The sequence below is a fragment of the Gallus gallus genome, chromosome 1, assembly GCF_016699485.2.
Source record: "Gallus gallus isolate bGalGal1 chromosome 1, bGalGal1.mat.broiler.GRCg7b, whole genome shotgun sequence".
NCBI lineage: Eukaryota > Metazoa > Chordata > Aves > Galliformes > Phasianidae > Gallus > Gallus gallus.
Window position 1 is genome coordinate 156,140,472 of NC_052532.1, and position 15,695 is coordinate 156,156,166.

General features: G+C 41.0%; 1 protein-coding gene across 5 annotated transcripts in view; it reads right to left on the reverse strand.

Annotated features, from left to right (window-relative positions):
- Positions 1-15,695, reverse strand: part of PIBF1 (progesterone immunomodulatory binding factor 1) — a 116,449-nt gene that overhangs the window by 94,322 nt on the left and 6,432 nt on the right. For all 5 annotated transcript variants that reach the window (XM_015276959.4, XM_040704824.2, XM_417014.8 and 2 more), the window contains 3 exons: positions 13,020-13,139; positions 2,811-2,944; positions 707-815 (listed from right to left, as the gene is read on the reverse strand). In XM_015276959.4, the coding sequence (XP_015132445.2) occupies positions 707-815; positions 2,811-2,944; positions 13,020-13,139 (363 nt within the window). The remainder of the gene's footprint in view (positions 1-706; positions 816-2,810; positions 2,945-13,019; positions 13,140-15,695) is intronic.

The window sequence follows — 15,695 nt, forward strand, 5'->3', positions numbered from 1 at the left end:
ATTCCTGAGTATCTACCAACAGTGGGATATTAAGTAGTGATAGTACCGAATAGTACTGATAGTACTAAATCAGAAATTATGCATACTGACTTTGAGTCTTGCTGTTAATCCACAGCCATACTGGCTACAACACTCAAAATTTCACCTCCCCTGGAATACCTGCTGTGTAAACACAACTGCATACTCTCCTGGTGTTTTCTGGGAAGATTTCTATACATAAGCTCAGCTTAAATTGTCTTATTTTTGCATGGAAGTTGCATTGAGCTATAAACCATCCAAAAATTAGACAACTGTAATAGAAATCAAATAACTTTTCTTGATATTCAATAAAAACTCTTTTATAAAATTATATAAAATTATTTAAAATTTATAAAATTATTTAGTGATTCCAAGAGTTCTGGATGAATCACTCCTAACTAGCTTAAGATGAAAAACTAATCCTGGAGGTTTAGTGAAGAAATCTTCCCTATAAACAATTCAGATGCAGAAATAGCGATAATGGATACTGAGTAATGGAAGCTTGTACTAGAATAAACTATTGAAATACCATAGATCAAGGTAGCGGATTTGGAAACATTGCATATGTGCCTCTGAGTCCTTTGAATCAAAAGTGCTCAACAGGGAGCCATCACTGAACCACTGTGACTGCTGAATAAATCAGGTGACAAACAAGATAATTACAAAAAATATGAAGTTTAATGTTTACCTCCTTTGATAAATCATTTCTTTCTTTAGTTTGTGCTTTATGTGACATCTCCAATATTTCATATTTTCTTCTGAGTTCTGACAATTCATGTTCAAATACATCTCGTTCACTGTGGAAATAAGGTAAAACATGTAAAATGTAATGAAGAAGAATCATCTTTGTTCTTAATTTCTCCAGCTTCTTTCAGTTCATGACACTGAATTCCACCACTAATGATAATCCTTCTTAGTTACTAGTTCTTGCAATTGAATCATATTATAGGAAAGAATTTTCTTATGCACTTAAACAATAATTCTTAATTACAGTACAGTAATTCTGAATTTCTATCCTAAATTATTTCATTTGGTTCTGATTATTCTTCTTTAGTGTAACTTTGGGCTATTCGGTTCTCCAATTAGCAAAGAGTTTTAAGCACTCTTGCCCCACCTTTTAGTTTTGTCAAGTTTTTAATGCTATCTCCTACAACATTCTCTTGAATCTTTTGTAGACATTGAATTTACATGAAGACCTTAGCCCAATTAGACTGATTAGATTAGTCTTCATCCTACTCAGACATCTTTCTAATCAGACAGAAAGCAAAGTAGAATTGTTTTCATCATCTTCTTTCTCTTGTACACAGTCACTTGATGCCAGTGGGAACTGTACTATTCTTCTCACGTTAAAAAATCATATAACACACTTGAAAAGTTTATGCTGGTGTCCTGAATAATGGTGATTTCCATATTTACAAAGAAGCAGCTGTGTCACCACTGTATCTAATCCTATCAGAACAGTGCTGTATAAACCTGTAGTTTGAAAAAAACTAACCAGCTTTATATTACGCATTGCATGGTTTTAAAACTGAGATAACTTTTAGTACACAAGAACCAGAAGATTTAACACAGAATTTTTTAAAGGCAGAAATGAGTCTGGAAGTGATTAACTCCTGTAATGCTCCCAAATATCCTGATGCAGGCATGCCAGTAATGCTCTACTCCTTCCCTTCGTCTGTGCCTACCTAGATGAATACAGCCTGCTCTCAAATATAGTTCTGGCACGTTCATTCATGCCTTTTTCAACTCCAGACTTATTTTAAATGTACACTGTTAAACACTGGGTCTTTTCACAAGAAAGTTATTACAATTCACTTAATAAGATGCAGTTGCACACAGGAAGCAAACCATAGCATCAATCCATCCTATTTGCAACAAGCTTCCAGGTAGATTCCAAAGTTATTTCAGTATATATGGCTGCGAACAGTTATCCAGAAGACAGACTCTCTTTCAGATGGGTTAGTGGCACAGTCATTTGTTTCAGTAACAGTATTTGACCTTATTCAACATGAACAAGGAACTAACAGTGTTTTCTATTCATAACTCTCATTTTTGAATCCATCTCTCAACAAATCTACCAAGGGCCAGATTTCTTGTAAGTACACTGAAAGAGCCATCGAGGAGCTGCACTGTGAAGTACATATCTATGAGTATATTTAGAAGAAGTCCATTTTCACTCTTCTGCTTATGATGTGGGCATTCAAAGCAAAGGCAAGGACTCATTTGTTTTAAACGGAGAGAGACACTTGATCTTTCTGCAGTTAAACCGAAGGTTATCATAAAATTCTCTAGCAAGTAGAATTTTAGAATCTGACTTCTTATAAAAATTCTTAAGATTTATGGTTGTTAAACATGTTAACATTTAAGTTCTCAAACGTAAATTTCCAAGGTCCTACTCTCTATTTACTGTGCAATCACACTGCAGTTAAACATGGGGCCTTCTGTTAAATGATAACTTTTAAACTCTGAAAAGAAGTATTCGTTTTAAAATATTTAATATCAACAGCTCCCACGTCTTTAGATACAATGCAACTGGTAGACTCTTCTGAAAATACAGTAAATTGAAGAATATAAACTTTTAGAAAGTTAATTTGATGTGATTTGATTTTGAAGTGTTTTTCATTTTATTCTACAAGAGACAACTGAGCCATCAGTGGATAGAAGAAAAATGAGGTGCCTATGAGAAAAAAAAAAAATCATGAAATGGAACTTCAATCCTGACTAACAAAACTAGAGAGTTATCTATTAATATTTGTATGTTACCAGAAAACTTTAAGTATAGTGATACCTACCATTTTACTTTATCATAGTTCTCTTGTCTGTAATCACCTTGTTGAATCATCTGCTTGGTATCAGCTAGTTCCAGTGTTAAGCGCTGGCATTTAACCTCGAGCTCTGACCGAATTCTCCTCTCATCTTCATAGCTCTAGAAGGTAAGACATTTTAAAATGACCACAGCTACGCTGATAATTACTTAAAACATTCACGGACTAAAGGTTGAGAAGTCCACTTACAAATATTGAGATGGTACTATTTCCATTTCTCTAAGTATTTGGACATCTAGTAGACAGATGATTAATGTACCTGTTTTTTCCTCAGGCTTCTGTCCACTAGCCCACCTTTGTAGCTCACCAGTAGCCCTCATATACAGTACAGGTTTGTACACTATGTGCTGTTACAGGACAGAAGTCATACTATTTTTACAACATTTTAAAGCCAGTATGCTTGTGAAGATACTTGCTAGTCCACTTGGAAAAAAAAGAAAGACATTTGACGATTCAAAAACTTTCAGGAAAAAAAAAAAATCAGTTAGTTATTCCCAAATTTAATCTGGTAATTGATATTTGTATGTCAATCATAGATATGATGAAAGAAAAAAACTGGGGAAAAAAAAAAGCAGGAAAAAAGTGCTTATTTACAGGTATTCCACTCCCACAGTAATTTATTTTCCCCTTTTAACTCTGTAGATATCTTAAGACACTGTTATGGGAACTAGAAAATCAGATCAAAGCAAGAGAACACACAGAAAAAAAACTTTTAAAACACTGGCTATCCCTTATGAAGCTTCCTTAACCAATGTACTTTTCCCTTCATCCCCTAGAGAAATAACAAACTGCTGTATCTTAATCCAAAATCCTGATTTCATTTCACAGGTTTTTTTTTTTACAATTTATAATTTAGTAGTTCTTAGTACAGCGTTTAAGAAAAGCAAGTCAAACTAAGTAATTTCTTCACAAAAAAAAAAACAACAAACCAAAACAAAAAAACAACAACATTCATTCACCTACACTAGAGAAAACTGATGGACAAGAATTGTTTGTTAAAAAGTTGATACTGTCCCTAAAGCAACTACGTGTTTTTCCCTAATAACCCAATTGCATCATTCTTTAAAACTAACAACTTGCATCACCATTTCCTAAACAGCAGACAGCATCTGGAGTGCTCTTATATTCCAGTATATACAACAACACTCTATCTCACTGCAGGTATTTTTCACTCTTGCTGTCTCTATTGGGATCATTTCTGGAAGGAAAAAAAAATATATATAATTACCTGTCAGTACTCCTATACTGTTCATAACGTGAGACAAAAGAAAGCTAAAAGAAAGTGGATCATTTGAACTCAACCTGGCTGCTGGGGTAAAAGGGAACAAGAAACTCTTTTACAAGTATAGCAACAGTAAGAGGAGGACCAGGGAGAATCTCCATTCTCTACTGGATGGGGCTGGGAATGTGACCACTGAGGATAAGGAAAAGGCAGAGGTTCTGAATGCCTTCTTTACATCTGTCTTTAAAAGTCAGACCAGTTATCCTCAGGTTTCTCCACTCTCTGACCTGGCAGCCTTGGCTGGGGAGCAGACTAAACCCCCCACAATTCAGGAAGAAACAGTCAGAGACCTGCTACTCCAACTGGACTGCCACAGGTCCATAGGACCGGATGAGATTCACCCGAGAGTGCTGAGGGAACTGGCGGAGGTGATAGCCGAGCTGCTTTCCATCATCTATCAGTGCTCCTTGTTGACTGGTGAGGTCCCAGAAGACTGGATGCTTGCCAGTGTGACTCCCATCTACAAGAAGGGCTGCAGGGAGGATCTGGGGAACTACAGGCCTGTTAGCCAGGGAAGGTTATGGAGCTAGGGAAGGTTATGGAGCAAATTGTCTTCAGGAAGATCACGTAGCATGTGCAGGACAACCAGAGGATCAGGCCAAGCCAACATGGGTTCACAAAGGGCAGGTCCTGCTTGACCAACCTGATCTCCTGTGACCTAGTGACCTGTCTGGTGGATGAGGGAAAGGCTGTTCGTGTAGTCTACCTAGACTTCAGCAAAGCCTTGGACACTGTCTCCCACAGTATTCTCCCGCAGAAGCTGGCAGTCCGTGGCTTGGACAGGTACACTCTTGGCTGGATAAGGAACTGGCTGGAGGGCCGGGCCCAGAGAGTGGTGGTGAATGGAGTTAAATCCAGCTGGCGACCGGTCATGAGTGGTGTTCCCCAGGGGTCGGTGCTGGGGCCTGTCCTCTTCAATATCTTTACTGAGTACCTGGATGAGGGCACTGAGTGCACCCTCAGTAAGTTTGCAGATGAGACCAAGTTGGCTGGAAGTGTCGATCTGTCTGAGGGTAGCGAGGCCCTACAGAGAGATCTGGATACGCTGGATAGCTGGGCTGAAGCCAATGGGATGAAGTTCAACAAGACCAAATGCTAGGTCCTGCACTTTGGCCATAACAACTCCAGGCAATGCTAGAGGCTTGGGGCAGAGTGGCTGGAAGACTGTGTAGAGGAAATGGACCTGGTGGGTATTGATGCTAGACTGAACATGAGCCAGCAGTGTGCCCAGGTGGCCAAGAAAGCCAATGGCATCCTAGCTTGTATCAGAAAGAGTGTTGCCAGCAGGAACAGGGAAGTAATTGTCCCCCTGTACTCAGCACTGGTGAGGCCGCGCCTTGAGTTCTGTGTCCAGTTTTGGGCTCCTCACTCTAAGACAGACATTGAGGCCCTGGAGCATGTTCAGAGAAGGGCAACAAAGGTGGTGAGGGGCCTGGAGCACAGGTCTTATGAGGAGCAGCTGAAGGAGCTGGGATTGTTCAGTCTAGAGAAGAGGAGGCTCAGGGGAGACCTTATTGATCTCTATAACTACCTGAAGGGAGGTTGTAGTGAGCTGCGGGTCAGCTCTTCTCTCGTGTAATCAGTGATAGGACTAGAGGGAATGGCTTCAAGCTGCACCAGGGGAGATTCAGGCTGGACATTAGGAAATACTACTTCTCTGAAAGGGTGGTCAGGCACTGGAACGGGCTGCCCAGAGACGTGGTGGAGTCACCGAGCCTGGAGGTGTTCAAGGAATGTTTGTACATTGCAATGAGGGACATGGTTTAGTGAGAACTACTGGTGATGGGTGAATGGTTGGACTGGGTGATCCTGTGGATCTTTTCCAACCTTGGTGATTCTGTGGTTCAATGACATTTCTCCAGGCTGAACAAGCTCAGCAACTTCAGTCTGTCTTCGTAGAGGAGGTACTCCAGCCCTCTGATCATCTTTGTGGCCCTCCTCTGGATCCCTTCCATCAGCTCCACATCTTTCCTGTATTAGAGATCTCAGACCTGGATGCAGTACTCAAGATGGGGCGTCTCAAGGGCAGAGAAGATAAGGACAATCACCTCCCTGTCCGTGCTGGCCGCCACTCTTCTGATGGAGCCCAGGATACCATTTGCTTTCCAAGCTCCAAAAGCACTGTGTGGTTTTTCCAACACATACACAGATGGTTCAAGTCCCCCACCAGGATGAGAGCCTGTGAACATGATGCCTCCTGCAGCTGAAGCAAGAAGGTCTTGTCAACAGGCTCCCCTTGATCAAGCAGCCTGTAGTATATCGCTATCAGCAGCTGCCTTTATTAGTCCTATCCCTAATTCTAACCCACAGGCTCTCAGCCTGTTCCTGACTGTTTCTCAGAATTAGCTCCTCACAGTCTACCCTGTCTTTGACATAGAGGGCAAATCCCCCACCCTTCCTACCTTGCCTATCCCTTCTAAAGAGCCAATACCCCGCAATGGTGGTATCCCAGCTATGGGAGTCATCCCACCATGTTTCCGTGATAGCAACAAGGTCATAATTTTCCAAATGCATCATGGTTTCCAACTCTTCCTGCTTATTTCCCAGGCTGTGTGCATTGATGTAAAGGCACTTGAGCTGGGCTTTCTGTGTCACCGCCTTTCTAGAGAATCTGGGATCCCCTAGAGCAACAGCATCCCCCTGTCCTTCACCATCCCTTTGTACTCCACCCTCTTCAGCCATCAAGTTTGGGATAAGCCCTCTAACTACCCGCTCAACCGCAGTGGCCCTGACTTTGTCCCCTTCCCCCTTCATGCCTAGTTTAAAGACCTCTCAATGAGTCCCACCAGTTCTTGGGCTATGATCCTTTGCCCCCTTGGAAACAGGTGAGTTCCATCTGCAGCCATCATGCCAGTAAATTGCCCATGGTAAAAAAAAAAAAACAAACAAAAACAAGATTGTGTTTGCACCATCCTCTAAGCCATTCTATGAGGTGGGTTTTCCTAATCCTCTCATTATCCTTCCCCACCACTGAATGGATAGAAGAAAAAAAAAAACACCTGCACTCCCACTCCATCAACTACACGCCCCATTCCCCTGAAGTCCTTTCTGATAGTCCTCAGGCTTTTCTCAGCGACTTCATCACGGCCAGCCTGAACTGTAAATAAAGGATAATAATCAGAGGGTGAATCAGACCAGGAGGTTTCCTAAAAATATCCCTGACTTGTTCCCCAGGGAGGCAGCACAACTCCCTACAAGTAGGGTTAGGATAACATACAGGACTCTCTGTTCCTCACAGCAGGGAGTGACCTATGACAACCACCCTTCTGTCCTTCTGTGTGGAGACAGCCTTGCGGGTGGTCCTCCCACTGCACCCTCACTCACCTCTCCCTCAAGTTCCAATGCCTTAAACCTATTTTGCAGAGGCACCTGGGGAAGTGAAGATGGTCGGGATGGGGTTTGCCTACATTGCCGAGCTGGGACCCGTTTCCACTCCTCCTCTTCTCTCAAATTCCCTCACTTTGCTCAGCAATGGCAGGGCAGGGGGTCCACCACTGTCTAGTGAGTACTGCCCCAGGGTCTGTCTTGCAGAGAGTTACACAAGTCTGTCTCCTGCTCACACTCCCTGATGCTCCTCAACCTCTCCACCTCCTTGAGTGCAGCCACCATACTGAGCAGCTCATCTACCTGCTCATACCTCACACAGGTGGAGTCCCTGCCTCCCTTCTCCAGCAGCAACAGATTCAGGCACATGTTGCAGCCAGAGACTTGAACCACGACTTGTTTAGGCAGGGACTGTCTGAATCACCACCGTCTTTCTCACCAGACCTTTCTGCCTGGTGGAGACCATGGTGAGATATGTCGTCCAAGAGGCAGCCAATAGGTGACCGGTCTACTAGTGGGCAGAAGTACTATGCCCTACTCTCCTGACCCATGCAGACTGCCACACCTTCCCCATTTGCTCATCCTGTTCGCAGTGCTCCCTAGCAGCGGGTTTTATACACACTTGGGGTTGGTCCTCCACTGCTCCTGGCTCCTTCCCCTCAGCATCAGATAGCAGCAGAGGACAATGTCAGCTGCTCCCTGACAGGGCTGCCCCTCAAGCAGCCAAGGCAATTCCCTGCTACAGTACAGAATGTGTCTGCTCCATGCAGAGTACCTTGCCCCAAAACCCTCTCTTCTCCAGGCTGAACAAGCCCAGCTCCCTCAGCCCATCTTCGTAGGGGAGATGCTCCATCCCTCAGATCATCTTTGTGGCCCTCCTCTGGACCCTCTCCAACAGCTACCTTTCTTTCTTGTACTGGGGGTCCCAGACCTGGACGCAGTACTCCAGATGGTGCCTCACAAGGGCAGAGTAAAGAGGGACAATCACTTCCCTGTCCCTGCTGGCCACTCCTCTTCTGATGGAGCCCAGGATACCATGTGCTTTCTGAGCTGCAAGAGCACACTGCTGGCTCATGTTCAGTTTTTCATCCACCATGGTCCCTAGGTCCTTCCCTGCAGGACTACGCTCAAGTTCTTCTCCCAGTCTGTATACATATCTGGGGTTACTCTGACCCAAGTGCAAAACCTTGCCCTTTGTGCTGCATCCAACCTCACAAGGTTCACATGTGCCCACCTTTTGAGTTTGTTGAGGTCCTTCTGGATGTCTTCACTTCCTTCTAACATGTCTACCACGCCATTCAGCTTGATGTCAATCAGAAAACTTGCTGAGGATGCACTTGAGCCCATCATTGATGTCATTGATGGAGATGTTGAAGAGCATAAAGAGCTGAAGAGCATAAGAGCACTTTTTCTCTGGATCAGAGCTGATGTATATCTACTCTTCACTGAAATGCTCTCAGGTGAAACGTTCACTGGGAACACCACATTAGAGACTAGAAAAAAGCCCTTTAGTGCTTAAGAGCAATGACTAGCAGTCCATAATAGCCACAGCTGTATAGCAAAGGAAGTAGAAAAACACTGGACTGAAGAGACAGTTTTCATAAATATATATGTTTTCTTGAGACTTGAAAATGTTAACCTACTGCCCGAAGCTAATAGTTTTTGGTAGAATATTTTTCTTGGCAGCTTCTTTACTGTACAACACAAGTATAAATAATAATTAAGAGAAGGAGACATGCATGCCACCTAGAACTGAAGCCTTATCTGCCTTTTCCAGAGGACAACGTAGAGGCCAGGTAATTAAAGCACTGCGTGAAAGAATGGGGAAGGCTTGGGGGAAGGGAAGTGAATTGGGGAAGGCTTTCAGTGTGCTGTCTTTAATTACAGATGGGAAACTTGAGAAGAAATCTTAGGAAACAGTCCTTCTGGGGTGGCAGTAGGAGCCTCAATTTTACAACACAGACACATCTAGTGCCAACTGACCCTTTGAATGCAATAGGGTAGTACATTCTTTGAAGACTATAGAAACATTCTTCCTCCAGCTGGGGAAAATTATCACCATAAAATTATTAGATTTGTCTAGTAAAACCTGACAGCTAGTAATCCTGATTCCGAGACGAGGCCTTAGAAGAGATATTCGTCCTACATGCATCCAGCTTTGTCTTTCAGCTAATCAAAGCTTTTAGATAATAGTCAAACTATAAATTTGATTCCAAGTCCTGAAGGCAACACTACAGAAAAAAAAAAATGACAGCTACAAAAAGGAAGCCCTGATAAAATTGTATGAAGACTAAATTCCAGGAAAACATTGTCAAGATACATGGCCATGATGAAGAAAGCAATACTTCACCTTGTAGAGCTAAAAAGAAAAGCAGAATTTCCTTCTCAGACTCTCTGAGCCTTGAGAGAGAGCAAGTAGCAAATTACATCTGTTTGAGTGAAGGTTCTTAAGCACTCTGGAAACACAGGACTGAAAATAGTACACATGGCAACACCCACACTAGGAGCCGGCTCTGTTTCTGGGAAGCTCCTGGCAATACAGCTCTACAGATGGACCTTCTTTTTTTATCTGTACCTCCAAAGGTGGTAGTGACGTTATAAGCATCCAAGCACCAGAAAAGGAGGACTGAAGAAGCCCGAACCATACATCTGGTAACAAATCCATCAGCACTGAAATGCAAGAACATCACTTCTACAAGTTCCACTGCCTCCCTCCTAGGACTGCTGCTGCTGATTCTGGAATCAGAGGAACTGTGTAACAGACAGCCATCAACAGTGGTAGTACTGCAGAATTACTTTTATTGCTCACTTTAAAAACAAAAATAGAGGCAAAGATCTTTTGACACTAGCTGTGTGTATCACATTATGTTCTAGCGTTCAAGAGCACTTTTCATACACTGTTCTTCTGCTACCAGTTGTCAGAAGCAGCTTCCCACCCTACTGGGTCTGCCCTACAGATTCAGCAGGCTTTGATTAAGTGCTAATTCTGAGCAGCAACCGGCAATCAACAAGAGAAATTTGTAACAAAGCTGTGGAGTTTTAGTGGTCTTACTGCTCTGCATCCCAAGAATTAAATTACTGCTAACGGAGGCTGTACGCACTTAAAACCTTCTGCTCCTTCTGGACAAAGTACGTTTTTATATACCTAAGGGATACAGGTGCAGGTGAAAAATACGTGAAAGGTGACTTTTATATACCGAAGTCAGAAATAAAAGTTGTTCTATCACAAATGATTTTATGAATTGCCTAGAGAGAAAGAACATACGGATTTAACAGGTCTTAGAAAATTAGTTCTTTTATGAGGCTACAGTGACAATTCCGTTTTTACAGAAGCAAATGATAGCTGGTGCAGCTGGATTTTTGCACGCTGTTGACTGAGAAGTTACAACACCAAGCAATTGTACTGACTTTCCCAGTACTCACTTCTGTGTAAGGCTAGATCTGTTATGCCACGTAAGCTCGTTTTCTAAGAACAACAGCAACCCCCAAAAACATGGCAACAAGTATAGAAAAGATTTAGTGGATTTGAAGACCTGACATTATGAAAAAAAAATATTCAGCCACTGCGGGTCTACAAGTACTTTTCAGAGAAAAGAACTACCCTGCTTTGCTTTGCAACTAAGTAGTAATATGAAGGATCATGAGAAGAGGGAAAAAAACATTCTACGTGTCTTTCATGTCTCACACTCCAATACCATAGAATTAAACTACAGCTCCCATCCACAATGAAATTAAAGCGCTACAGCCATTCTGTCACAACACAGTATAGCTAATGTTAGGCAATAGTCACCTCACTTGATGAATTTGTTTCATATTTTCATGGAGATGGCACAACAGTTTTGACAACTTTGGATTTTGCTTTAAACTTCCTGAATTCTTTTCTGACTAGACTGATTTCTCTGAGTCTACACATAGTTCTCTCATGTTATCCTCATGCCTTTATTTCTGGGTGAATATATACAAGTACAAAACGTCTCCAGACCTATTGTTAGCTATGAATAACCAAAAACGCTGGCAAGCTCCTCTTCTCCCAGGACAGTAGTAGTTACTAGAAAGATCTGAGGTATGCATATGTTTTAGTTCCTTTCCATGTTTCTATAAACAAGGGGAAAAATAAGATGAAACTAAGTAGGAAGAGCCATTATCATTTAAAATACTGAGAGAAAAATGGTACACATTATAGCAAGTGATTAATTCTCACGTGACAATAAAATTGTCAACTTCAGTGATCACTGTATTTCAAAAATCTGCATTTGTAGTTTTTTAAAGAAATTTTCAACTCAAAACACTTCATCACTAAGCTATATAGAGCAATTAAATATAACTGTTAGAATAAACTTAAGATACATGAAATGTGAGAGAGGAAACAAGAAGAAAGATTCAAAGAATGTTTTTTAGTCACAGGCAAGCAACTGTACTTGACCAGTTGGAAGTAAAGAATTCTTTACTGCATAGAAGTAGAAGAAGGATGAAATGCTGAAGTAACACTTGGAATGAAACAGTGCTTCATTTCCTGTTGACAGGTTTCCTTGTATTAACACCTGACCTTCCCAAAGGAGTTCAAATGACAAGGCTACCCGAACAGTACATTTATTTGTATCCTGCAAGAGATGTTTATGTAAATTAGGTTCAGTTCACTATGAATGAGATTCTGAAGCAGCCTCACATTTCGACGTTCCTCTCACCTTATGATCTGAAACAATCAGAGATACCTTCTAACAGCAAGACTCATCATTAGGTTGAAGCTGAACTTGCAAGAAGCAAAATACTCGTATGTCCCCAAATAAGCTGCATGAGGCCACATTGCATTAAATATCTAATGTCATCTCTTTGCATAAGGGACATATTTTTTGGCTTTGAACAATAACAAAATCTAACTCTACAAATTCTTCCAAATGTATCAAGCTATCTTATCTGAAACCTTGGAAATGAGGTTTCAGAGAAATGGAAATGAGTCCTAAAGACTCATTTTTACTCACAACTGTAGGCTTTTTCCCTTGTGACACTTCAACATCCTGATCTCTTTCCTTACCTTTTCTTCTTTAAAGACATTATTCATTCTCACTATTTTCCAATTTAAGCATGATTAAGCAAACAGTGTACAAACATTTGAATAAACTTCAACTTAACACATGTAACATTCTAGCACCTTCTCAACAGCGTCAGAAGAAAACTGCAGTCAACTTTAACATATGAAAAATAAAGCTGTGGGAAAGGTGGATAGCTCCATCACGTGGTAGATAACAATAGAGAAATGTCTATACTAAAGGAAGGTCTGAATCAAGAAATCTATCAACTACTATGTTGTTAAATCATTGCAACAAAAACTTACATGAATGCCAGTTAAATATAAGAAGCCTGAAATTTTCCTATAGAATTTAGCAAGTCAGAGCACATTAAAGGCACAAGGAGTGAAAATGCCCATGCAAATCCCAGGTAATATCATTAATCCAATCTCAGACATGATCAGAGGTGAACACAAAATAATGCTGAAGCATATAAATGCAACAATTCTGACATATAATTTATGTTTTACAGTTTCTTAATTGAGACAATTAGAGTGCACAGACCTCTGTTAGAGACTTCAGCTGGGATTTGTATTCGCTTACTTCTTCTGTTAACATCTCCTTTTTCATCTGTAGATCACCCAGCTCTTTTCTTAAGGAATGGACCACTTCATAGAATCGAATCTAGAAGAACAAAATACACATTCAAAACTAAGACTGGCAAGAATACACATTTCTGCTCAACAAAGACAGCTCTCAGTAAGGCTGTCTCATTAAAAGCTACAGGTCATAGGTGACCACGTGGTCCCACACCCCACTTGCACCAACTCTAGAGCTTCTTTGACTAGCACTATACCAACTTAACTTCTAACCTCCCTGAACCAATCTATGTTTCTGTGGGGTGTGAAGCAAAGAAGAGAGAATAGTTTTGCTTTCTGACAGCTCAGCGTGCTAAGTCTGCTCCCTCTACATCAAAGAAAAAGAAAGAGCTAGCATAGAAGTGGGCACAGCAAACATCCAGGAAAAAAATGCAAGCACCCCACACAGACTTTTAACACTAACAGGTTGCTCTAGGGGTTCAGCTGCAACACAAAACTATGCTACTAGTATGTTTGGGTTTTGTGACATGCATTCTAATTGAATCAACTGGAAAGCTTTGGTTTCAGCTCCTGTAGAACTACATGTTATCTAAACAAAAGTCTCTTAAAAACATTTTCTAATAACCTGTCCCACGTATTCCTTCCTTCACCCACCCCACTCCAGTCATAGGCACAGTCCCATATTAAAAAGACAATCTCACATCTACAAAACTTTTGCAAAGTGCTTTTACCGAACAAGAACCAACACTAGAAAGCAGAGTAATAAAAACACAGTTAGTAGTGAAAAACAAAGGATAAAACAACGAAGAGAGAGCTTTACACCCTCCCTCCGCCTGTAAAACCTCTACATTAACTCAATAGCTTAAAATATTTATTTGGGGGGGGGGGGAGGGGGTTGAGTAGAACATCAATAGAACATTGATGAATATAACATTATTTTCATGCAAAAATTACTGCATTGCTCCTCCCCTCCCATCCCTTGACATTTTGTTTTACATACAACTAAAGAAAAAAACCAAGTGAAAACACATAGACAAAGGAAGTGTTCCAGAGCAAGCAAATGCTTCCATGCAGGAAGGCAGGTCTCTGCTCTGCTGCAAATAGGAGATGATGAGAAGCATCAAAGATATTCTCAATTTGATAAGCCTAAGTATGGTAACTGAAGTTATTTTACCACTAAACCATTGCTTTATTTTACTGTTTCATTACTGTTTTATTTTTGCAGTAATCTAGCCCTATAATATTTAAAGATTTTTTCTCACGTAAAAGTGAAATCACATTGTGTTTACATAAAACCGAACAGCAAAGTTAGTTTTATGTGTTCTTTCCAACTTCTGACCTACTACAGGCTTGAACTATTTCCTTATAGAGAATGCTTTAGAAACCCACACGCAATGCTGCCCTTTAAGTCTTAACTACAGCTTCCACTGATGACTGCTTTCACCTGCCTGGCTTATTTCAGAATAACCCTGATGACAACTGAAGCCGAAAACTGAATTTCGATCAAATCCTTTCCCCTCCAAATTTATTCTTCTTGAAAAGCAAGCTTTGTTGTCACCAACTGGTAACCATTCAAGTAGAATTATAGAACTGCTCAGGTAAGAAAAGACCTTAAAGAACATCAAGGCCAACCACAACCTAACCATACTACCCTAGCTAACAACCCTCCACTAAATCAGGTCTCTGAGCACCACATCCAAATGATTTTTTAAGCACATGCAGGGATGGTGACTGAACCACCCAATTCACCTGTGTGACTGGAAGGGGAGGAGCCTGGCTCCACCTCTCCTAGACCCCATTTAAAGGCTGACCTCCATTGGGGAAGGATCTCTTTCTGGAGATCCCTCCCTTTGGACTTTTTTACTGTAAGCCTAGGACGCAGGTGAGCATTTATTTTTTATTGTCTTCTTCCCCTGCAGTAATCTTTTTAGTTATACAACCTGTAAAATACCAGTCTAACCACGCCACTCTGCTAATTGTGTATTTATTGATTGTACACCTTCTTTGGACCTGTTCTAGCATCTCAGTGTCTAGGCAGGCTAAAAATAGCAGGGTGCAAAAGAAAGGAAAGTTAGCTTCTGTTAAACGAAGTTATCTGAAAACAGCTGCTTCAGTTAAGAGCATTCTTAAAGAAGAGAGCATGTGAGCTGCTGAGGCAAAAATTAAGCAAATGAAAGACACTGGGGAAAAAAAGAAATCACATATCATTTTTAAACAACTTTTTCCCTTTGGGATTCAGAAGAAAAAATAGCATTTATTTATCTTTCTAACTCCTTCTGAACAACTTATTAAACTGAACAACTGAGAAGTACCCACAGACTTATTTAAACAAACAAAATGGCAGCTGAATTTATTTCTATAGGTGTGTGCGTAAGATGCTCACAACTTTACTGAGCACGTTTTATGGTTCAGCTGCCAAACAATGCACCGCTTCAGTGGCCTGAAGTACTTCAAGCTTTTCATATGCTGTTTCTTAAAGATATCTCTCATGAGTGATGAAAAAAACCTAAGCTTTTACATACAGTCTCAGTTTTTACATCCACATAAATCAAAGTTTTTACAAGTTCTAAACGAAGAAACAACGCGTTTTAAGAGAAGGATGCTTAGAACAACATTTCCACCTTGTCATCATCACTCAGGA